The following is a 24,116-nucleotide window of genomic DNA, read 5'->3' on the forward strand; positions in this document are numbered from 1 at the left end:
TACCCACCAGGAGCAATTTATAGTAACCAGCTAACCTAACAGACAACATAGCTTAGTGTTGTGGGAAGAATCTGGGACACCAGGAGGAAAGCAATGCCATCACAGGAAGAATATACAAGTTACACACAGGTATTCCCAAGGATCATAGCGTCATAGAGCACATAAAAAAAGACAGGACCTTTGGCCCTTCTGGTCCGTGACAAACTTATCCTGCCTCGTCTCATTGATCTGTACCAGTACCATAGCCCCCCAAGTTCCTCTCATTCATGTTCTTATCTAAACTTCTCCTAAATTTTGCAATTGAACCTTCATACATCACTTCCGCCGGCAACTCATTCCTAGACAGTTTGGTATCGAGCTATGAGGCCACAGTTCTGCTGGCTGTTTTATTGTTCCACTCCAGAGAGTGAGCCAAAATCCAAAATAGGGAGAACTGATTAGAAATGTATTCAAAAAGATTACCAGATAATATGCTTAATAAAGTTCCAAAAGAAAAAGCAGGAATAGCTCCTGTCAGAATGGGAGAGCGTCAAGCCAGTGTTTGCTGATGGAGAGTTTTTCAGTTGCAGCAAAACCAGTTTGAGAGCTAAGATGAAGATGGCAGAACCTGTCTGCCTGCCAATGGTCAAAGCCTCAGTCCTGCCCACTAGCTCAAGGATGATGACAGGAGGAGCTGTGGACAGACCTTCAAATTAGTTGAAGCTTTATAATGAAATGCCTACATGGAAGGAAGTCATAAAATTAATTCTAGATTTTATTGAAGTGATGGAGAAGGGTTTCTGTTATGGAAGGAGGTAGGTGTGTGGGGTATGCATTGTTAAAATTAATACTTTGTAATTGGTATTAATAAAGTCAGACCTGGCTTAAACTCTTATCATCTTTTGCTGTCATGTAAACAATTTTGTCCTGATTACTTTACTATCAGTTTTTGGGCATATACTTGGTTTTAACAAATATACTGTACTTCCATTGCTTTGAACAAGGCTGTAATGTATTTTACTGGCAACTGAAGTAGCATTGAAGTACAATGCTAGATAATAGCACATAGTGCTGTTAACACTTATGAAATTGTTATTATTGATTAGAAACCAAAACATACCCAGACTTCAAGCCAAACCATGAAATGACACTACAGATAGATCCCAGGAAAATTGTCCTCAATGCTAAAAGTAACAGATGAATACTAAACCAAATATATGGATAGATAAATTGCCAGAATATTTTCTTTTGAATTACATATTTCACCATTCATTAGGAATTGAACAGAGTTTATTAAGCTATTACATTTTTTTCTTCAACACTCAAAAAAACCCCAAAAAAAGCAATACAAGAAGTCCATGAACCTTCAAATCACTCATGCCTTAGCTGAGGAAAATCAAATGACATTGTGATTTACATTAATTTTAATGCTACTTTGTGGCCGTATAAAGCCGAACATACATGATAAATACAAAATTACAAAAATTTAGAAAATTTTTCAGAAACAGAAAAAATACTGTCCATCATTTACAGATGTCCCTCAACATTGTCTTTTTTTTTGCTACATTAGATTTCCAGATGGCCATCTTCAGGCAGATGCGGTGTTTGCTTTTGTCTCCGGGCTCCTCAACACAATACGGGTTCACCTGTCACAAAGCTGGAGAAGCAGGGATTCAAGATGCTCTGTATAACATAGGGAGAACCTGCAAGGGTAACGCTCTAAGATCTTAAAAGTTTTTTTTTCTGTGTGAATGTCTTAAAATTTCATAACAAATATGCTTAACAGAAAAAGTGGACTAGGTAAGTTCACACAAGTCTTATTAAACTTTGTTTGTCAGACTGCTTTGGAATGTACATTATTGGTTGCAGGAAGTTACATGAAGTTTGGGAAATTTTGGGTCTAATTGTATTTTACAATAAATGTTTACAATAATTCACACAGCACTGAAGTGTAATGTAAAAGGTGGCTATTCTTTTAACAAGTTTAGACATGTATACATATGGCAATTGTGCTTTGTAAATTAAATATATTAATTTATAACTGTGATTGTGAACAAAATCTCCACATATATGCAGGTTATTTTTTTTCCTCTCTGACAGATTGTTAAGTGAATCATTTTAGCGGGTTCTTTAATGAAGTAAATTGGGGATTCAAAATGCCAACTCCCTTTCTAAGGCCCAAAACCTGCCTTGCATTGATTTTGGAAGATTTCTGTTGCAAATGACTACTTGATACTAATTTTGCATGTCCTTTCTTTCTATCTTAAGAAGTCATCACAACTAAGTTGTCCTCATCTTCATCTGCTGTCCATGCAATACCCAGGTCAAAGAGCTCATTGGTGTACAAAACTGATGCAACAATACTGAGAATTAACCACTAAAAACTCAGCAGAATAGGATTAAAGCTGGTTGGTTCATATCTGCCATGTTCTTTCCTTTATGCACTAATCTATAATTCTTGTCATTATTCATTTTCTCACTCGATAATGTGAGGAATACCAATGCTGCGCGTCCACTGTATCAAATAATCAGAGAAGTCACTACATTCTGTACATGCAAAATAATCTCCTTAATTCCAATCACAATACTTAATTCTATATTTAGAGATATGACTGCCATTTGGAGCTACATGTTATGCAAATGCACAATACAATAAATCATGGATCTAGAGGTGCCAAACACTGCCTTGACCTGGAACAAAAATGACGAGGAACCCTGTAAATATCAATGAAAAATAAGGGTACAACTTGATTATACGGTCCAAATCTGAACTCTATCAGTACTTGTTCCCTGTGAACCAGGTATGATTGCACTTGATGAGAATTACCAGGAATACAATTCAGAAATGAATTGGAAAGAGCAAAGCAACAGATTTGCCATTATATCAATATCCTGAAGTTACAATGTGGAAATATAGAAAAAGGTTAAGATCACCCTGTTTATATTTATTTCATATACAAGAAGAGTGGTTGCAAAGTGGTCTATCAACTACAACATTTAATTAGTGCCATTTCACTTCTATTGCGTTTATTGGTTCTTGCAATAATTTATAATTAATGCTTCAATGAGATTATAATTTGACCTCATTTTGAGTACGGAGTTTCTTTGGAGGGATGTGGTGGATAACAAGAAGGAAATGTGCTTCTCTTTACATACTTAGATCTATTTCAGCAATACCAGGATTATGTGGATGAACATTTGTTCTGCCTAAATTACCCAACCATAATTTTCATCTGGTTATTTCACAGGAGGAAGGGGGCAGGGTCATGGAACAGATGGGTGGGATTAATTGGATAATTCTTTCAAATAACTTTTCTCTGCAGTATAGTTCTATTACTCTTTTGAATATATCAGTAAAATAAATAACGGTAGCCGAGCAATGTTGTGATCAAGGAGTGCATTCTACATGAGTGTAGTCATACTGATCTGAGATAACAGATGAAAGGTTTTGACCATCACCGCGCTTTTTACTTCCCAGATACTGAACATTTTGCAATAGGTTATCAAATTACACATTAAGTTCTGTTGATATACAGAAATAGAAGGATATATGGGTTTTACAAGTAGGAAAACCCAGCAAACTGGGCCAAGTAGAACTGAACTAATGAAGTCCCAGTGCTCAGCAGCCTGGAGAACTGTATGAGATTGAGATTTAAAAACATTAGCAAAATAACATAAAAATCATTGTCCGCTGGTGATCAGAATAAAAACACAATTGAAGCATTTAAATTATTATATGTAATCTATATTTTCCTTTTTTATTATCTCCATGTGTAATTATTTCATCACTATTGGGAATTTTTAAGGATTTCTCTGCATCTTGTGATTGTCTTCCCCAGATTAATTTTCACATATTATGAGGGCTTGATAGCATTCGATTCCTGGACTGAATGACTTGATTGAAAGCAGGTTCTTAAGTATTTTTTAAAAAACTTACAAAATAACCCAGAGTGCATTTTCAGATGACAGTAATGTTAAGAATATTAATGAAGTGTACACAAATTTTGTTAAAGTTTGTTATGACTTCTTTTGATACAGAAAGGAAATGCAATATAATCCAAAATAATGCCCACTCATTTATATAGATGGTGTAATTGCAATCAGGCTTTCCCACTGTGTTTGGGTGAAACAAGAACTAGAGATCATGCGTTAAGAATGAAAGGTGAAATGTTTAAGGGGAACAAGAGGGGGAACTTCCTCACTCAGAAGTTGGTGAGAGTGTAGAACGAGCTGCCAGCAGAACTGGCAGATGCAAGTTTGATTTCAACATTTAAGAGAAATTTGGATGAGGGTTAAAATCTGGATATAGGTCAAAGGGACTAGGCAGATTAATAGTTCAGCACAAACTAGATGGGCCAAAGGGCCTATTTATGTGTTGTGGCATTCTATGACACTATAGCACCTGAAGTACTTTTTAGTAGTGCAGAATAGTTAATTACGTTATAGTGCGCATGTTACTTCAATAAACATTATTGACTGAAGAAAATATTTAAGCTTGAGGAAAGTGGGCAAACGTTACCAATTCAGTGAGTAAACAGAAACTTAATCAGCGCTTTGCTTTTGTTACTCTGGGAACAATCATATGCAGTGCATATTTTGTCTTAATATGGATCACCCTTCACATACACAGCTTCTGCCATCTGAACACAGAAGAGCATGGCATGGCACCCTCAATGTACATTAAACAAATAAAATCCAGTCACGTCCATTTGCTTTAATTGTGATTTGATGAACGAGCTTCAATTTCTGATGACATTTTGTGCTTAACAGGGTTACTAACAAAAGCAGTGAAATAAGGCTGAACAATATTTGAGTAGGAAAGATTAATTCATTCACATCCAAATCCAGTTAACCAGTTTAATATCAGTGCTGAGGCTACTCTTTGGGCTGCAGATATGAATATCTAAGGACTAAATACTGATACTGCTCAATGTAATGTCAAAGCTCATGCATCCTGGTAACCCACTTTAAAAATTCTTAGCGAACTATAAAAATGTCTTATTCTCTATTGATATGGATATCACAATATGGTACTTGAATGTGCAGATCTGAAGACTGAAATGAGTGCAAATGAAATGTTGCCACTGACAGGCCACATTAGGTAACATTTCCCTTGATCTAGAAATCTTTAAGCTTAAAAAAAACCTTCAGCAAGTTGTAGGTGGGTAATCTTTTCCCAATTTCTAAAGCACACAGTTGCTCATGGTATAACTACAGCATAAGCTACATCGTAGGCAGTAAATGTTTAAGTTGACTATTTGTCCTGAAATGCTACCTGTACAGCAATGCTTCAAATTGCTTTATTAGACCCTGCGTTTGAAAGAATTTACAGAAAAGGAGACTGCAGTACAAGCATATTCTAGTATTCATATATTTTAACAAATATGACACAGGAGTAAAATGTTTGACTGTATATTAATGTGTACCCTGACAAAAAGTACTATATATCTACTTAGATATAGATTTTTTTAAAGAGTGACAGCTGTGTTAACACAGCAATATTAGATATGCAGTTTCTTTTATTACTGATATCAGCAGAGTTTTTGAAAGTTTGACTTGGTAAGTTTTTATCTGATAGGAAAGCAAAATTCTTAAGACAGCATCAATCAAACCACTTAAATATCTGCAACTTCCAATCATCCCATTCCCCCCCTCTTTCCCGCCAAATAAAAGGCAAAAACAAAAAAAAAAACACTGCCCACCCTTTCCCACCCTGAAAAAAAAACAAGTAGAGCTCGAACGAGTCTTTTCATAAAGTGCACTGTCCCTGGTAATGGACCATGGGGTTAATGCGACAGAAACTGTGGACCCTTTCCTTAACGTCAGAGATGCTGAAGAAACAAAGTAAATCCAGACTGGGTCACGGCTTACAGAGGAAAACAACAGAGAAAAAAGAAAAACGAAGTGACTGCCCCAAAAAGGTTGTGTCAGTACACATAGGCTTCATTGTATGGATGGGGATTGCAACAGCCACTATCTTGTATATACGCCATGTTCTCATCAAAATGGGATAGAGGGACAGTATCCTCTTCATTGATGTGACGCTCCATGTCAGTTTTCAGTACAGGCCTCTGGTTGTCTGGGAAAGCCATGGAGAAAAGCGCTTCAGGGTCACAGACAAATTTGTACACATATCTTTCTCCAGCAACCTAAAAAGAACAAAGAAAACAATTCCCGTAAAGTCCAGATCTTCAAAGCATTAACAGAATCTTTAAATGTAAATGACAAAATATGAAATTGCTGTCTGATTCCTGAGTGCTTTAATTTTGGAAATTTTATTATTCAAAAACTTACAATCATACTTTAAAAATGAGTTCTATAAAGTTATAGGAACTTCTCTCAACATTTTCAACAGGACAGCTATGTTTTATCAGCACCTCTATTAACCGATTTGTTTCTTGTTTAAAATTGTTTTGCTTGTTGAAGAATATCTATTCCAAATAAAAATCTTAGCCTGATCATCTATTAAAAAGTTGGGTCAAGAAGGGACTTTTATTGTTCATTTTTACTTTCATCAATGCTACCTCATGGGGCACACCAGCTAATTCCCTGTGTTTTTTTTAATGTAAGGAGGTCTCTAACTGCATTTTCATCTCTGAGACAATCAATTCAGACTGATGAAATCTAATTTTTTTGTCACTGACTGCAAAATATTTTTAAATAATTCTAATGGATACAAATTCATAGTGGAAATATAACCTCTGTAGGTAGATGCAAACAGGGAATTAACAGCCAGTATTCTCTGGAATATGATGGTGCTAAATGCCTGCATCTTCGGAAACAGCTCTAATTCCATCTTTAATTTCTCGATGTTTTTCCCTTTCAGGGTTCTTTTGAAGGCCTTGACCTGGACTTACAAGCTGACTTCGGTTCTTTTCAGGGAAGGGACCTGCTCTCAGGGATTCATGATTGGCCATTATTCAACATGCCAAGGATGTGGCCTATGAGCTTAGCTCACCTTCGGAGGTCCAAGATCTCGTGGCCCTGGAGATGGCCAGATCGAAGGTCGGTATCCCTGCAGGAAATTGGTGTGTCGAGGGATTTGGAAGATCTCAAAGATCTGAGATCTTTGGGCACAGAGCTTGGAAAAAGCAATACAACGTACTTTTAACATGGTTTATGAGTGAGTTGTTTGCTACGTCTCGCTGTGAAATGGACAACCCTCTTTTTCCCTTAACTGGGGGGGAGGGAGGGAGGGAGGGAGGGAGGGAGGGAGAGAGCGAGAGAGAGAGAGAGAGAGAGAGAGAGAGAGAGAGAGAGAGAGCCAGTGGTATGTCAAATACTAGGCGAATGAGTAGTCTTTGGGGTATTGCAAGTCTGTGTCTTTTCTGCACGCTTGAGTACAGTGGTGGGTGCTGATGCTTTTTTTTGCTGGTGGAGGAGAGGAGTCGTTGCTTTTCTGCTGTTTATGCGTGGGGGGAGGGGGACCTGGGGGGGGGCTTTGGGGTTCTAACATTTAACTGTCTTTCATTCTTTGGGGGCACTCCTACTTTTGTGGATGGTTGCAAAGAAAAAGCATTTCAGGATGTATATTGTACAAATTTCTCTGATATTAAGTGTACCTGTGAAAACTTTCGCATACCATAAGAGGTTGTGGAAAACAATGACATGTGGAGAAATTATTAATCATAGAACATAGAACAGTAGATCACAGGAAAAAGCCCTTCTGTTATGTTGACATAGATGCCAGTTTAAAGAATAAGCAAGCCTGCCTACACAATGTCCATACAGGTCTTTGTAACTTATACATTCTAATCCAGGCAACATCCTGGTGAGCCCCTTCTGCACTCTTTCGAAAGCTTCCGCAAGTTTCCTATAATGCAGTAACCACAAAACTACAAATGCAGCCAGAAATTCCTTCCTTTGTCCTTGAATTGTCCTAATCTGTTCCTTATTGCCCTCTTGTTTTTTATGTATGTGAAAGTGCTTTTGAATTTTCCTAGGCACAGGTCTAAGGAATCCTAGCCCTTTTTACCTCTCTTAATTTCCTCTTCTTTCCTGCTTCCCTTATATAGCTCAAGGGCTTGTCTGATTTCAGCTTCCAAAACCTTTAGATGCATCCTTTCCCTTTTTGACTCCATTTGCAACTTCTCTTATCATTTAATGTTCCTGAACTTTGAGTGGTCCTGTTCTTTATTTCATGTAGGTCCTGCATTCTGACTCGCTGGTCTTTAAAACAACTCTGATACGTCATATATATATTTATACCCAGTAACAGCAGTTGCCAGAATAATCTTCCCAGCTCTGAACTAGAGAATTTGTAATTAGCTTTTCCCTAATTTACCATATTCCTCCCAAGGTCTAGACTCATCTTTATCCATAACATTCTGACAACTTATGGAATTATGATCATCCTTCCATCAATGCACTCCCATCAAAAATTAAACATTACTACAAGTTCATTCTTGAGTGAGACATATTTTGTATTTACTTTAAGTCAGAAATATAAATGTTTATTTTTTGAATGCATTTGCAAAGCAACCCTGTTCTATTTTTCAGCAAAGACATCTCACTTAACAAGCAACGAAACAAATTATAGTAATAATGGAGCCATTCTTTGAAAAATCAATACTTCACTTACTGATTTCTATGGGGTCTCATTATGTTTTTTGGTCAATACATCCAACCCACTTTTAGAAACAGCAAAGTTAATTGTTAGTCAATCTTCTAGAGTTAGACCAGCATTGTCATTATAACTGGAGTGAAAGAAACAACTTCCAGATCTGAAAATGGGAAACAGAAAATGCTGGACCCACTCAGCAGGCCAAGCTGTATTGGTGGGGGGAAGAAATGAAGCTGGCACTTCAGGCCAAAGACCCTTCACCGTGAGTGGAAATCTGAGAAAGCAAGCATGAAAAGGAAAGGTACTGGAGAACAGAGGGAACATTTGAGATAGGATGCAAACCAAAGCTAACAAGGTAACAATTATTTATAGTAAAAGCAGATGGAGGCAGAAAGAACAAAAAAAAAGCCATGGAGAGAAACCCTTTAACCTGCCCCCAAAACAAAACAAGTATCAATGAAATTGCTAGTTTCAATACTGAGGATCAATAGTCCTTGTAAAATACTTACTCCCAAGGGGAATATTACAGTGAATACAAAAATGTATTTTCTGAATAAGTTAAATGAATTATTCTTCAATGTGCTTGTGGAATGTCTATTATCATTTCTTTCAAATCTATAAATGTGATATCTGTTCAGTCAACATGACACTACTATAGAAGAACATTGTCAAAGAGTCACAGTGTCATAAAATTAACAGCACAGAAATGGGTCCTTTGGCCCATCACATTCATGCCAAATGTTTTGTCCATGTAAACTAATCCTATTTGTTTGTATGAGGTCCATATCTGTCTGAGCAACCCCTATTCAAGTACCTGTCTAAACGTCTGTTAAATGCAGTAATTGCACTTGACTTTACTAAGTTCTCTGGCACCACGTTCGGGAAAGCAAACACCTTTGCGTAAAAAAAACCCCAACAAATCCCATATAAAGTTTCTTCCTCTCGCTTTGTTTTTGATGCATATTTGCAGAGGGTCTAAATTAATGCTTCAATACCCAGGCTTACATTTTATTTGAAAATTCTCGATAGAAATTTACCTTCAGATTATTTTAATGAAATTAGCTTTGCAAAAAATGGTTAGATTATTGAACAGATTATTAAACGATTGCTATTGACATTCCATGGGGCAGAACAGTAGCACAGCATATAACACAATGGCTTTACAGTGCCAGCAATTGCTGATCAAGGTTCGATTCCCATCGCCGTCTATAAGGAGTTTGCACATTCTTTCTGTGACCGTGTGTGTGTTTCCTTCAGGCGCACCAGTATCTTCCCACATTCTGAAGATGTACGGTTAGGGTTAGTGAGTTGTGGACATGTTATGTTGGCGTCAGAAACGTAGCAACGTATCACAAACCATGATGCAAATGATATGCAGTTCGCTGTATGTTTTGATGTACAGCTGACAAATAAAGCTAAACTTCCACAACCTCAACAAGTTTAAATTGAACTGAATAAGAGGAGGTACAACATGGTACATGCAACTTAATGTATACTATATTGCTGCCATGGTGATTTATCCACCAGCAATATGACAAATCTTAAATTACAAACATAGAAGATATAATTGGATGATCAGCTCCAAAAATTAACCTGGTTATGCAATGATTAGGTACTATGGCAACAAATTCCTTTCTCTAAGAGTTTGCCAGATTGCTTAACTAAAATAGGCAAAGCTTTCAAACTGCATATTCATCGGCCAAAGTGTTACACTACTCAAATTTTGGGACTTCATTGTTAAATTTCAGTGAATGATGGCATGCTTCATGAATGGAAAGGCACCATAGATCAACCTATTTCTGTCTTTGTTTGATTTCTAATATGCAGGTTTCCAACACTGATGGCTACAAAAAAGGAATGCAAGTCTGGCTTAGTTAATCAAACCTTCATCGTTATTTCTGTCTGACCCAGCTAATGACCACCATGATTAACTGAACTATTAATGAATATAAGAGTATGAAAAGGTAATTCAAACTGAGATTACTGGCTGCTATTTCACTGAGAACATTCCCAACTGAGAATATTTTTCAGCAAAAAAAAAAGACATCATAGTAATTTGGGCTCCTGGGACTAGTTTTCTTCATTTAAAGAATGCTATTTTGTACTTGCAAGTTAGATTTGGATGGTGTCTGAATAATGTTTGAAGAAATGACCAGAGAAATTACTCATGCTTCTTGCTTACTTTTTGCATGATGCCTTTTTCATAGTAGTAGCGCAGCGAACGGCTCAACTTGTCATAGTTCATAGCAGGTCGGTTCTTCTGGATTCCCCAACGCCGTGCCACCTAGGACAAAAAAAGCATACCAAAGCACACGTTTCAATAACTGCAAAGTAATATTCCATGCCAATGACAGTGTCTCATGTTACTCAATATCCATTTCTCATTTAACTGAAGGAGCAAACAGAACCTTTCTGTTATCTTAGCATTAAATATGAAAAGTAGTTATAAAGAGTGCAAGACAACGGCTATACTTTATTAGGAGTTTGATGAGATTTGGCATGGCAACAAATACATTTGAAAACTTCTATAGTTTTACTGTGGAGAGCATTCTAATAGGTTGCATCACTGTCTGGTATGGAGGTTGCACAAGGTTGTAAATCTAATCAGCTCCGTCTTGGGTATTAGCCTACAAAGTACCTAGGATATCTTCAGGGAGCGGTGCCTCAAAAGGGCGGCGTCCATTATTAAGGACCTCCAGCACCCAGGACATGCCCTTTTCTCATTGTTACCATCAGGTAGGTGGTACAGAAGCCTGAAGGAACACACTCAGCAATTCAGGAACAGCTTCTTCCCCTCTGCCATCTGATTCTTAAATGGACAATGAATCTTTGGACATTACCTCACTTTTTTTTTAATATACAGTATTTCTGTTTTTGCATGTTTTTTAAAGAAATCTATTCAATATACGTAATTGATTTACTTGTTTTTTGTTATTACTATAGTTTTTATTTTTTCATTATTATAATTTTTTCTCTCTGCTAGATTATGTACTGCATTGAATTACTGCTGCTAAATTTAAAAAAATATTCATGTCACATGCTGATGATAATAAACCAGATTCTGATTCTGATTCCAGAGGATACCTGTGTAAGCAATTGGACTGATGAATGTAAACAATGTACGAAAACTAATCATCTGCTACCTGGCCTGATGTAATCATTAAAGACAATGAGGAAAATAATCTAATTGTCCAAATGACCACCCATATATCAAAAGTACACAAATTTCACTTAAATTGTGAGAAATAAAATAAACTATACCTGCAATTATATTTAGGGTTTGAATTAAATTCACACATAATTCTTTAATTTATTTTGTTGAACTAATGAGTTATATTCAACAAAATTTGTTCCTCCATTAGCAGTATAGCTTCACCCAGTTCTAGCTTCTCCATAATCCTTCGTTTCTCCTCATCTGTGAAAATCCTTTTATGAAAATCCAACTCTTTGATTGCACTTTGCATTATGCCTCTGAATACCTCCTTTGGCTCTTTTCTCTGCCTTCACAAAGAAGCCTTTTGCATCACATTTCAACCAGAAGTGCCATCCAAATTCAAGTTGCTGCTACTATCATCTTTTATAATAAAGTAGAGGAAGCATCACTGACTCTGACTAACTCACCCTTTTCTCCATGGTATTGGATACAGAGGCAAAATATAAAATTTTCAATGAAATTAAGATTTGAACAGGCAATGATCGAACAGAAATTCCAGCCTCCTTTCCTTAGCGCTGATAAGCTTTAGACATAACATTGAGCACATCTACAAGGAGTGCTGACACAAGAAAGCAGCAAGCATCATCTTGGATCCCATCATCCAGCCCATGCTGTCCTCTCATTGCTGCCATTGGAAGGAGGTACAGGAGCCTTAGGTCCCACACAACTAGGTTCTGCAACAGTGGTTGCCCTTTAACCATCAGCTCCTGAACCAGCATAGGTAATTTCACTCACCTCAACACTGAACTGATTTCACAACCTATGTTCTTACTTTCAAGGACTCAGCCACACATGTTCTCAACATTATTTATTACATAGTTATTTATTATTATTATTTTGGTATTTGCACAGTTTTTCCTTCTTGTGCACTTTGGTTGTTTATCCATCTTTGTGTGTAGTTTTTCATTAATTCTATTGCGCTTCTTTGTACCTACTATGAATGCCCATAAGAAAATGGATCTCAAGGTAGCGTCTGATGACAAATGCATACAAATTTACTTTGAACTTGAACTTTGAGCATTGAAGTTATAAGGAGAGATTCAACAGGCAAGGACATTACTCCTTGGAGTACAGGACACTATGTGGTTGCTTTATAGAGGGGCATAGATGGGGTGAATGCACTCAGTCTTTTTGTTCCAGGGAAGGGAAACCAAAAACTAGGACACATAGGTTTAAACCTTTTTGGGAAAATTTTAAACGGGATCTGATGGGCAACCTCCTCATGCAGTGAGTGGTATGTATATGGGACAAGCTGCCAGAGAAAGTAGTTGATGCAGATACATTAAAAAAAAAGCATTTGGACAGAACATGGATAGGAGGGGATGAGAGGAATATGGGTCAAATGCAGGCAAATGGGACTAGCTTAGGTGGGCATCTTGGTTGGCATGGATGAGCTGGGCCCAAAGGCCTGTCTCTGTGCTGTGTTACCTATGATTTATTACCAAGCACAGTGACATCCATCCTCTAATATGCTATTGAGACATGTATTACTTCAAGCTGGCATCAGAACGCACTGGAGAAGTACATGGAAATTTTCTCTTCAAAATCTAAATGTACTTGAAGGTTAAACGAACAAGCGTTAGCTTCCCCTTCAAGTCAAAAAATCTCCCTAATTGAGTCTTTGATGACTCACAACAAACATTGGTGAGTGAACCACATTATCTGTATCGCAAGCTAAAAAACCACATTAATTATCCATACTATGAGTTTCATCAAAGAAAGAGATCCTTCAGAAGGCAAAGAAAATTGTGCTGAAAGCTTCAAGAATATTCTAAACTCACCTTCAGCACAATACAACATCTTTATCAACTGCTGAGAATCCAAAATCGATGATGGAAAAGAGCATCTGGGAAGTCAGTGGCCATCTTGAGTGTCCAAGAGGGAAGCACACAGAGGTCAAGCACACATGACAAAATATCTACTCAGCTCACATACCTTAAGCTTTACCTGCCCCTGCAGCAAAGCCTGCAGATTCCACAAAGGTCTATTCAGCCAGCTACAGAACTGGAGTGCAAGTAAGTCATCCTTGACTCTGAGTTTACAACCCATTTTTCTGATGGCTAAGTCTCTTAAGCTGCAATATAGAAGAAAAACTAACCAAAAATCCACAACACAGAAACGGACCACCTGGTCCAAATGGTCCCATCATCCTTCTTTTAACTAAATTAGTATATTCTATTTCTCTTTTCTCTCACGTACATGTCTAGCTTCCTCTGAACTACATCTGCACCATTTGTTGCAACTACTCCTTGCATTAGTCAGTTTTGCATTCGAACTAGTCAGGATTTGAAAGTTTCTCTTAAACTACTTATTCAATTAATTGGAGACTGCCTTACATTTATAACACCTATTGAAGTCCTGCTTCTACATCCAGGAAGCATTATTTCTAAGTTTAACTTAGATGCAAGCTGAAAGGAAAACTCACAAGTAATAAAATTGAGTGTAGGCTATATTCAGACCACAAACTAGATCATAATGTTTCCCTAATACTCTGTTAATATCACATCTTAGTGAAATAACTAACACTGTATTTGTATGATGCTTTACTTGTATTTAAATTCTAAAAGTATGTGGAACTAACATGGCAATTTAAGCACTGTAGCTTTAAGATTAACTAATAAGAGCTATGATAAATTAATGTATTCATTATCTGTCTATCATGCATTGTACAGTATGTTGCATACATACTTCAAATCAATTGACAGAAATGTAATTTTGAGGTACCTCTCAGCCATTCTTTTGGTAAACAGGAAGAAAACTAGTTCATGAATATACATGATTTAAAAGTATCTATCTGCCAGATACTGGAATGCAGTAATATCATACAGTTGATGTTCCTAGGCAAAATAGTGTTCCTCTTCACATTTTATGAATTCATAGTGTTAAATAGAACTGCCACCTTTGATCTTGGCTGAAGTCATTAAGAATTCTTTGACAGTTTCCAACTGCCAGTGCAGATATTCTCCAAAACTGGCCAGGGAAGGAAGGGACAACCTTCCCAAGGGCTAGTCTGGGCACGTTCCCTGCGTGCTTATTTGCAAAAGAAAATTCTCATATTGCAGTAACATACCAACAACAATTCAGTTCAAAACAAGCTAAACCCACTCTGAAGGCACTTTGAATAACATCTTTGACTGGGATTAAAAACCAGAGAGAACCAGACTGCTTAGAACAACAAGGCGCGGAAAAGGGCATCCATATAAAATAATCTGTCTGACTACACGCTTAAACTTAAGACACTCATGTAGAAAGTGTTTCTTTTATTTCCTTTTAGTTTCTTCTGACTTCTATGGAATTATTCCAAAGATGTGAACATAGCATGTGAGTGAATGTTTCATTTATGAGAACAAAAGCACTACTTATCCCAAATGATGCAAGCAAATGAATGGAACTTTTTCACAAATCAAACATTGTTTTTTTTTTAAAAAAGGCCACTTGCTGCTCCACTTTAGCTGTAAAACTTTTAGGAATGCATTGTTTAGACAAGAATGAAATTACTTTATTGAAAAATCCACTGTTGCAATGACTTTTAGTCAAGCTACTCTTCTTTCACAAAAAAAAAGCAGTAACCAGCCTTAAAGATTTATTGCTCAAATTGGAACCTTCAAATGCTGTACCATTCTCTATCTGCTTCAATGGTTTCTCTTTTTATGTGGTTCCCTACGTTCACAATTATAACACTTCTGATGGTTGTATTGTGAAAGCCTTAGCAACGTGGATGTGCTCGATAACATGTGAAACTTTTTGCATAAGCCTGATTATAATATAGAGAGGCATTTTGCAAATTCCAAATCAGATTCAATGCAAATTTTCACAGATGTCTTGTTTGAAGTGGGAAGGTGAAGCCATGATTCTGATTGAAAAGAACAAAATTCAGAATTGGTCTGAATATTGGAGCTTACCTGAAGTAATCTCTGACACAGTGCTGTTATGTTACAACAAGAGATTTTTGGATCCGGGTCAGATAAGTATAAGGACACAACTCTAATTATCCACTTAGAACTACAAAACTTTATTTATTAGGACAGAATAGCAAATATTAAAACACTTATCTAGGTGTGTTCAAGCCCCTCTCGCCTCCACTCTGCTTGATAGACAATAGACAATAGGTGCAGAAGTAGACCATTCGGCCCTTCGAGCCTGCACCACCATTGTGAGATCATGGCTGATCATCTACTATCAATACCCGGTTCCTGCCTTGTCCCCATATCCCTTGATTCCCCTATCCATAAGATACCTATCTAGATCCTTCTTGAAAGCATCCAGAGAATTGGCCTCCACTGCCTTCTGAGGCAGTGCATTCCACACCCCCACAACTCTCTGGAAGAAGAAGTTTTTCCTTAACTCTGTCCTAAATGACCTACCCCTTATTCTCAAACCATGCCCTCATGGTACTGGACTCTCCCAGCATCTGGAACATATTTCCTGCCTCTATCTTGTCCAACTCCTTAATAATCTTATATGTTTCAATCAGATCCCCTCTCAATCTCCTTAATTCCAGCGTGTACAAGCCCAGTCTCTCTAACCTCTCTGAGTAAGACAGTCCAGACATCCCAGGAATTAATCTCGTGAATGTATGCTGCACTTCCTCTACAGCCAGGATGTCCTTCCTTAACCCTGGAGACCAAAACTGTACACAATACTCCAGGTGTGGTCTCACCAGGGCTCTGTACAAATGCAAATGGGGATCTGCAACATTGTTCATGAACAGCCTGTCGGTGAGACCCTGATGAACCACCCCCAAGACCCCCAACTGCTCTACTGTGATACCTTTCCCTTTGATATCAAATGCTGCACTAAGTGGACCAGATCATAGTACCAGCTCAAACCACCAAAACAGAAGCAATTCCTTGTCACCACTTTTCACGAATCCCACTCTCTGTTCACCTAACTTTCATGTTCCCATGGTTGTATTCCCATACTAGTAATCAAAGCTCCTGCAGCCATTTCTGTTACTTTTAAATCCACAGTGGTGTGACATTTGACAAGCACAAAGATTAACCCTTTACAAGTGTTAAAAATAAAATATCGATTAGAACCCTGAAGCCTTCTCCTCATCATATCCTTGCACCATCTGTGCTTGCTGGTCTTGTTAAAAATCAGAATAATAACACTAGTTGAGACTAACTTTTCAAATCCATGATTTGTATAGAGAACCGTATTTGCAGGTAGAATGCACTGAAAATTTCAGGAGTTAATTTTCAAATGAACTTTAAATGGATAGCTAGAATATCAAACACAAGATACATAGGTGTGGAAATTTTCACAAGATTTTTGCAGGACAACAGCAGAATTTGGGTGATATGAAATAATGCAAAAAGTTTACATAATTTTAAATAATTACATTCATAAATGGTTTATGCTGGATGTTTTTGCAATGTTGCATACTGTTTTCTTTACTCATTCAGAGGATGTGGACTTTGCTGGCATGTTTAACATTTACTGTCTATCCACAATGGTTCCTGGAGCGAGGAAGCAGCTAAGACAGGGTCTGGAATCATAAAAAGGTCAGACCCAGTATGAACAGCATATTTCCCTCTTTGAAGAATATTAATGAACCAGGTAGTTTCACAGTCATTATTATTGAGTAAAGCTCATTATTCCAGATATATTAATTTGTTCAAATTTAAATTCTCCAGCTGACTTGAATGATTCAGTCCTGGATCAATAATCTCTGATAGTAGTTTGGCAACTCAACCACTATGTTACTAGCTTTTGACAAAATTCCATCCTCCATAAGTAGTCGGGACCACAAAACCCTGTATAGTGCCCTGTATAGTCTGCCACATCACTTAGTGTCAAGCAACAGAGCTAAATCATGATAGTTGACATCCATAATGAATGAATTATTTGATGAACTATCAAAATTTTGAGTTAATAAGAAAGTTGCACAATTAGAGATCCAATACAGTTTCAATCCAAATGTATTAATTACAAAATAAAATTATCTAAAAGGCTTTAAATATGAATCACCTGTGGTTCACAAAGATCAACAAAAGACTATTAATTTACTTAGTTTTTAGGTTTTTCATTCTGGTGCTTGCACTATAAGCTTTGGCCTTTTATTATAATTTCTCAATTAAAAATTTATAATTGGGATAAATCTGACAAGGTTAATCTGCCCATTCTTAAACCAATCAGAACAGTTCTATTCTCATTCAGCTGCATCTCTAAAGCAACACAGAAAATGTCTTTGCCATCCTAACCAATCTGAGTGAATTCTGCCTGTTCTTTGGTTCACTCTTAGAAGACATTGCACTAGACATGTCCATGCCAACATACTCTGAAATCTCTTTTAAAAGCCGCCAATTCAACCCAATGAAGGCAATGATAATGATTAGTAAAAAAAAATGGAAAGAGGGACAGTGATTTAAATAGCTTTTACCCTTTGCCATCAACTGTTAATCAACTTATATATTCCATCACAAAGAAGGACAGCATTTGGCAAATCCAATCCATACTGTTCCCGTTACCTCATGCTATCTTGGTAACCAATTCACTCTTACAAAACTGAAAACTAAAACTCCCCTTTGCTCAATCCTACTGCTTTTTACACAAGCTTCAGTGAGTTTCTGTTAACTGCTAAATTCACTCAACATATTAATGTAAAACAGGTTGGATTTTAAAAATGTCCACAAGGAAGGCAAAGCTACATGCTTGAAGAAAATATTGTCACATGCTTCATCAATGCATTTCTCTCTACTATAACTCTGGGAGTGGAAATACTTGGTGAAGATGCAACGATTCCACAACATTTACTAGACCTCAAGTAAATCCAAGTTCTGACTCAGCAACAGGCAGATAGAATTCAACACTTAACAAATGAAAGCCAATGACTGCTTCAACATAGAGAAAAATACTACTTTCTAATAATTTTTAACAGTAGAGTCATTAGCACATCTTGTCATCAATAACTTGTTCTGTTAGGAAGTCACTGTTCTTCAGCAGATTAAGTGGATCAGGCATATCATATTGATGAGCAAATTACAAACTACTCTGTTATGACAGACTCACGATGCCATGATCCTTTGCCTTTTCACTCTCCATTCACATGCACGACTTCAGGAAACTCAGTAATCTGGAGTTTGATGTAGCCTATCACATCAGGATATTGCAGCCTATTATTAAGGGTTATTTTTACAATGCACAATAATAATTATTTATTATTCGGTATTGTCTATCAGTATAAAATAAAATGGCAGAAAATTCATGGTTACATCATCAACTGATTCACACCACTTTGACTCAGATGGGCACTGCTAATCTGGCATTGCAGCTGTGTTGCTGACGTTCCTTACCCAGTTCTACTGTGTAGCTGGTGCCCCATCACCACCAGCAGTGCCTAAACCACCCAGTCAGGGCGACATTGGAGGTTCAATAAATGTGGCCATGGCAGAATCAACCACACTCTGAAAACAAATTTTTAAAAATTCTTCTGGAGCATAAAGTAAATCTGCCACAGGAGTGTTTGGGCCCTGACCATAAAACAAATGTTCATCGTGTTGATTTACCAAATAAAAGAGGATTCGGCAGCCAACTAAAAATATACAGTTGGTTGCAAGTTTTTCAGGAAATAATACTTGCTATTCTGTGGTTGAAAGTAGTGTGTGACTCAAAAAATAAATGCGCCTGTACTTATGTGCTGATTTTCACAAACTTAGGATATCCTACAGTGCCAGATTTATTGAAACTGCTACTGAGGTTGCTAGATAGGTGGATAGGGGTGGTAAAGACCATAAGACATAGGAGCAGAATCAGTCTTCTCCGCCATCCTTTTATCCTTTCCGCAGCTCACTCACCAGCCTTCTCCTCATAACCGTTGATGCCTTGTCCAATCAAGAACCTATCAAGCTCTGCCTTAAATACAATGAATGACCAGCCCTCCACAGCTGCTTGTGGTAATTAATAGCACAAATTTACCACCCTCAGGCTAAAGAAATTTCTCTGTATCTCTGCTTTAAACGGAGGCTGTGCCCTTTTATCCTAGACTTCCCCCACCATGGGAAACATCCTTTCCACATTTACTCTGTCTAAGCCTTTCAACAGTCAAAAATTTTCAGTGCGATCCCCTTTCATTTTTCTAAATTCTAGCAAGTATGAACCCAGAGCTATCAAACGTTTCTCATATGATAACCCTTCCATTCCCTGAATCATCCTTGTGAACCTCCTCTGAACCCTCTCCAATGCCAGCCCATCTTTGCTTTGATGAGCAGCCCAAAACTGTTCGCAATACTCAAGATGAGGCCTCACCAGTGCCTTGTAAAGCCTCAGCATCACATCCCTGCTCTGTATTCTAGACTTCTGGAAATGAATGCTAAAATTGCATTTGTTTTCCTCTCCACCGACTCTACCTGCAAATTAACCTTTAGGCTGTTCTGCACAAGGACTCCAAAGTCCTTTTGCATTTCAGATTTTTGGATTCTCTCCCCATTTAGAAAATAGTCTGCATATTTATTTCTACTACCAAAGTGCATGACCATGCATTTTCCAACATTGTATTTCATTTGCCACTTTCTTGCCCATTCTCGAATCTAACTCCTACCTACATCCTACCTGTTTCCTCAACACCACCTGCCCCTCCACCAATCTTCGTATCATCTGCAAACTTGGCAAAAATTCATCTATTCCACCATCGAAATTATTGATATACAGCATAAAAAGAAAAGGTCCCAACACCAACCCCTGTGGAACACCACTAGTCACTGGCAGAAAACCAGAAAAAAGATCCTTGTATTCCCATTCACTGCCTCCTACCAAACAGCCAATGCTCTAATCACATCAGTAAGTTTCCGGTAATACCATGGGTTCTTAAGTTGGTAAGCAGTCTTGTATGTGGCACATTGTCAGTCATTCTGAAAGTCCAAATATGCAACATCCACCTTATCTATCCTATATGTAATCTCTTCAAAGAATTCCTACAGGTTCATCTGGCAAGATTTTCCTTTAAGGAAACCATGCTGACTTTGTCTTGCCTGATCCTGTGTCACCAAGTACTCCATAATTTCATTCTTAACAATTGACTCCAAAATCTTCCCAAACACTGAGGTCAGGCTAACAGATCTATAATTTCCTTTCTGCTGCCTTCCTCCTTTCTTAAAGAGTGGAGTGACATTTACAATTTTCCAGTCCTCTGGCATCATGCCAGCATCCAATAATTTTTGAAAGATCATTACTAATGCCTCTACAATCTATACCATCAGCTATTTAAGATTCTTAGGGTGCAGTTCATCTGGTACGGATGACATGTATCTTTGGGTCTTTCAGCTTTTTGAGCACCTTCTCCCTTGTAATAGTAACTGCACTCACTTCTCTTCCCTCACACCCTTAAACACCCGGCACGGTGCTAGTGTCTTCCACAGTGAAGACTGATGCAAAATGCATTTAATTCTTCTGCCATCTTCTTGTCTGTTGTTATTATTTCTCTGGCCTCATTTTCTAGCGGCCCTATATCCACTCTCATTTCTCTTTTATTTTTTACATATTTGAAAAAGCTTTTATTAATCAACTTTGATATTGTTTGCTAGCTTGCTTTCACATTTCATCTTCTCCCTCCTAATTATTTTTTTAATTGCTCTCTGTAGGGTTTTAAAAGCTTCCCAATTCTCTGACTTCCCACTAATGTTTGCTTTGTTGTATGCCCTCTTTTTTGCTTTTATGTTAGCTTTGACTTTGTTTGTCAGACATGGCTGTAATATTTTGCCATTTGAGTATTGCTTTGTTTTTGCAATACATCTATCCTGCACCTTCCTTATTTTTCCTAGAAACTCATGGCTAAAGAAGCCATTCAAGATGCCTGCATTTATTGGCTGGGACTTTGAGTTAAAAAGTTTATGTTGCAGAGATATAAAAGCTTGGTCCTGCACCTGGAAAATTGTGTGCAGCTTTGATCACCAGGCGGTAGGAAAGATATGGAGCCTTTGAAGAGGCTGCAGAAGAGGAAAACCAGGACATTGCCTGGACAGAGTATAACAGAGTTTGGACAAACTTTTGATTGTTTTCTGTGTAGTATCTGATGCTGAGGGGTGACTTGATACAAGTATTTAAAATTATGAATGGAATAGGTAGCGTAGTAAGCTGGTGTCATTTTCCAGGATGGAAATGTCAAATATTAAAGGGTACAGCTTCAAAGTGAGAGTTTTAGGAGGTGGAAGAAGCTTAAAGGAAATTTGTGAGGCAGTGCTTTTGCATAGTTGGGTAACTACCTGGTTCACGCTGCCAGGGGAGATGGTAGAAGCAGTTATGTGAGACATGTCGAACAAACATTTGGACACATGAACAGGCAGAGAATAGAGGAACAGTCAACATGTGCAGGGAATTGGGATTATATCAATTTGGCATCATGGTTGTGCACCAAAGGCTCTGTTCCTGCATTGTACAGTTCTATATATTTACTTTTCTATGTTAGGTAAAGCACCTTTTCAATATACTGTATATGAAAAAATAGTATATAGCATTCTGTCCCCAACATCTCAGAGCATGCAAGTCAAAGTGCCCTGTCCTCCTGCTCCTTCCATATTCCAGGCTTCACTGGATGCTCCCCAACATTGCAGCCAGTCCGCACTGGAGAACAGAGAAAGGGTAAGTTATCATTTGCCACAAGCATCCTCAACATGTCATATTCATTCAGCTAAGGCTTAAAGTCTCAGGCCTTTAGAGTTATACTGAAAAATGTATGTTCAAATGCAGAGTGAAACCAATTCCTAGATAAGTAGTCAGCCCTCCATTCTGGACAGTTGTATTGCTTGAACCAGAAAGTACCTTTTTTTGAAGGGAGCCTCAAGCTGAATATTCAAGTTTTACTTCATTCTCACCTCACCACCCCATCCCTTACCCTACTGCTGATGTCATTAGCAGGCATCCTGCTCCTTGTCACTCTTGTTGCAGACGGTAGGTAAACTCACCTCCTCTGGCTCAATGAGTTTGAACTCCATGCCACGGCCTGTCCAGGCAATAAAGTGCGAGTTTGCTGGATCATCCAGCAGAGCCACGAGGAACTGCCAGAGCTGGAGGGAGCCTCTGCGCTGGTAAGTAGGTCCTTCCCGGTATATGCCTGGCTCCTGCTTGATGTCACCTGTAGAAGCAATAGCCATTGACACCATTGATACAACAATAACATGAAGCAGACAAAATTTATTTTGGTCAGAATTCAGGAAAGGCCAGCACATTGTCATTGATCATACACCCTTTTATTACCATGACATTTTCAACATTCTCTTAAGCAGGTTTCCATATTACCTATATACCTGAATTCATCCACCTTCATCCCAACTTACTCCTTTATCCATGGATTTTGTATTTGCTGACCGACATTCACTCTGAGTTCTCAGCACAGGTTTCAAATCAGACCACGGTGTTTCACATTTACTTCTTGCTTATTTCATCCTCACATGTTACAACCCATCAAGATTTCCCAGCTCTTCTAATGTTTCCTTCTTAAGTACAAAATCATAAGAATATGCCATTTAGACCGTCAAGTCAACGGAAGCTCTTAACAGTACAAATGACTCAAATCCATTCTGCAAAGAATTCTCCTTCAAATATATAACCAAATCCCCTTAATTGGCCCTGATTGATTCTCTTTCCATTAAAGCTAAAATCAATGTTTTCAGATCATAAATACACAACATCAAAAAAAAACTACAGATTCCTTTGTAACTTTTGATCAAAATTTTGAATCTGCATCTCCTGGATTTTAATCCATTGGTTGATGGGGCAGCTTCTTTCTATTCATCCTATCTAACCCAGTCATAATTTGGTACACCTCCATCACATCCTCTCAACCTTCTCTAATCCAAGGAGAATAATCCCAGTTTCTCCAGTCTAACTTTATTCATGTAATTTTACTAATAAATCAGTTATTTTATATAAAGGTTGGGCATAAGATCTGCAGAACAACACATGCTTGCTCTATGTGCTGCTCATTGGCAAGATAATGATATTCACTTTGCTCCCTTCGAATGGAAAGCAGATGTCATGGAGCTGAATTTTGTGGGCAAGAAATCTAGTGTCATCTAAAATGGACTTGTTCCAAGATCTGAAGTTACACTGTGAAACTGAAGTACAAATGCTTAACCACACATATTCACTTAAAACTTCCCTCTCTGCTACATGAGTAGATCAATCCTTATATAGGTTAGTGGAAGAAGTAATTTTGGGTGAACGTACCAACTGTTTATAGATCCCATCCCATGATGCCTGGGAGTTTAAAGCAAACTTGCTACACTTAGAATTCAGCTGGAAGTTGCAAAATAAGATCTCAATATCAAAGTTAAGATGCTGCCGTGTTCCTATCAGGTTCCACTTAGCTTGATTTTTAAAAAAATACTTTCACTTAGTACCTCATTGTCCAAGTTTAATTTT

The 24,116-nt window shown here is 37.7% G+C and overlaps 1 protein-coding gene across 2 annotated transcripts in view; it reads right to left on the minus strand.

Moving 5' to 3' along the window:
- Positions 1–1,251: 1,251 nt before the first annotated feature.
- The window catches only part of etv1 (ETS variant transcription factor 1), a 144,665-nt gene continuing 121,800 nt past the window's right edge, over positions 1,252–24,116 (minus strand). For both annotated transcript variants that reach the window (XM_059972630.1, XM_059972629.1), the window contains 3 exons: positions 22,658–22,827; positions 10,725–10,826; positions 1,252–6,128 (listed from right to left, as the gene is read on the minus strand). In XM_059972630.1, the coding sequence (XP_059828613.1) occupies positions 5,907–6,128; positions 10,725–10,826; positions 22,658–22,827 (494 nt within the window). In that variant the 3' untranslated portion in view covers positions 1,252–5,906. The remainder of the gene's footprint in view (positions 6,129–10,724; positions 10,827–22,657; positions 22,828–24,116) is intronic.

Source organism: Hypanus sabinus, chromosome 6 (genome assembly GCF_030144855.1).
Source record: "Hypanus sabinus isolate sHypSab1 chromosome 6, sHypSab1.hap1, whole genome shotgun sequence".
In the NCBI taxonomy this organism is placed as follows: domain Eukaryota; kingdom Metazoa; phylum Chordata; class Chondrichthyes; order Myliobatiformes; family Dasyatidae; genus Hypanus; species Hypanus sabinus.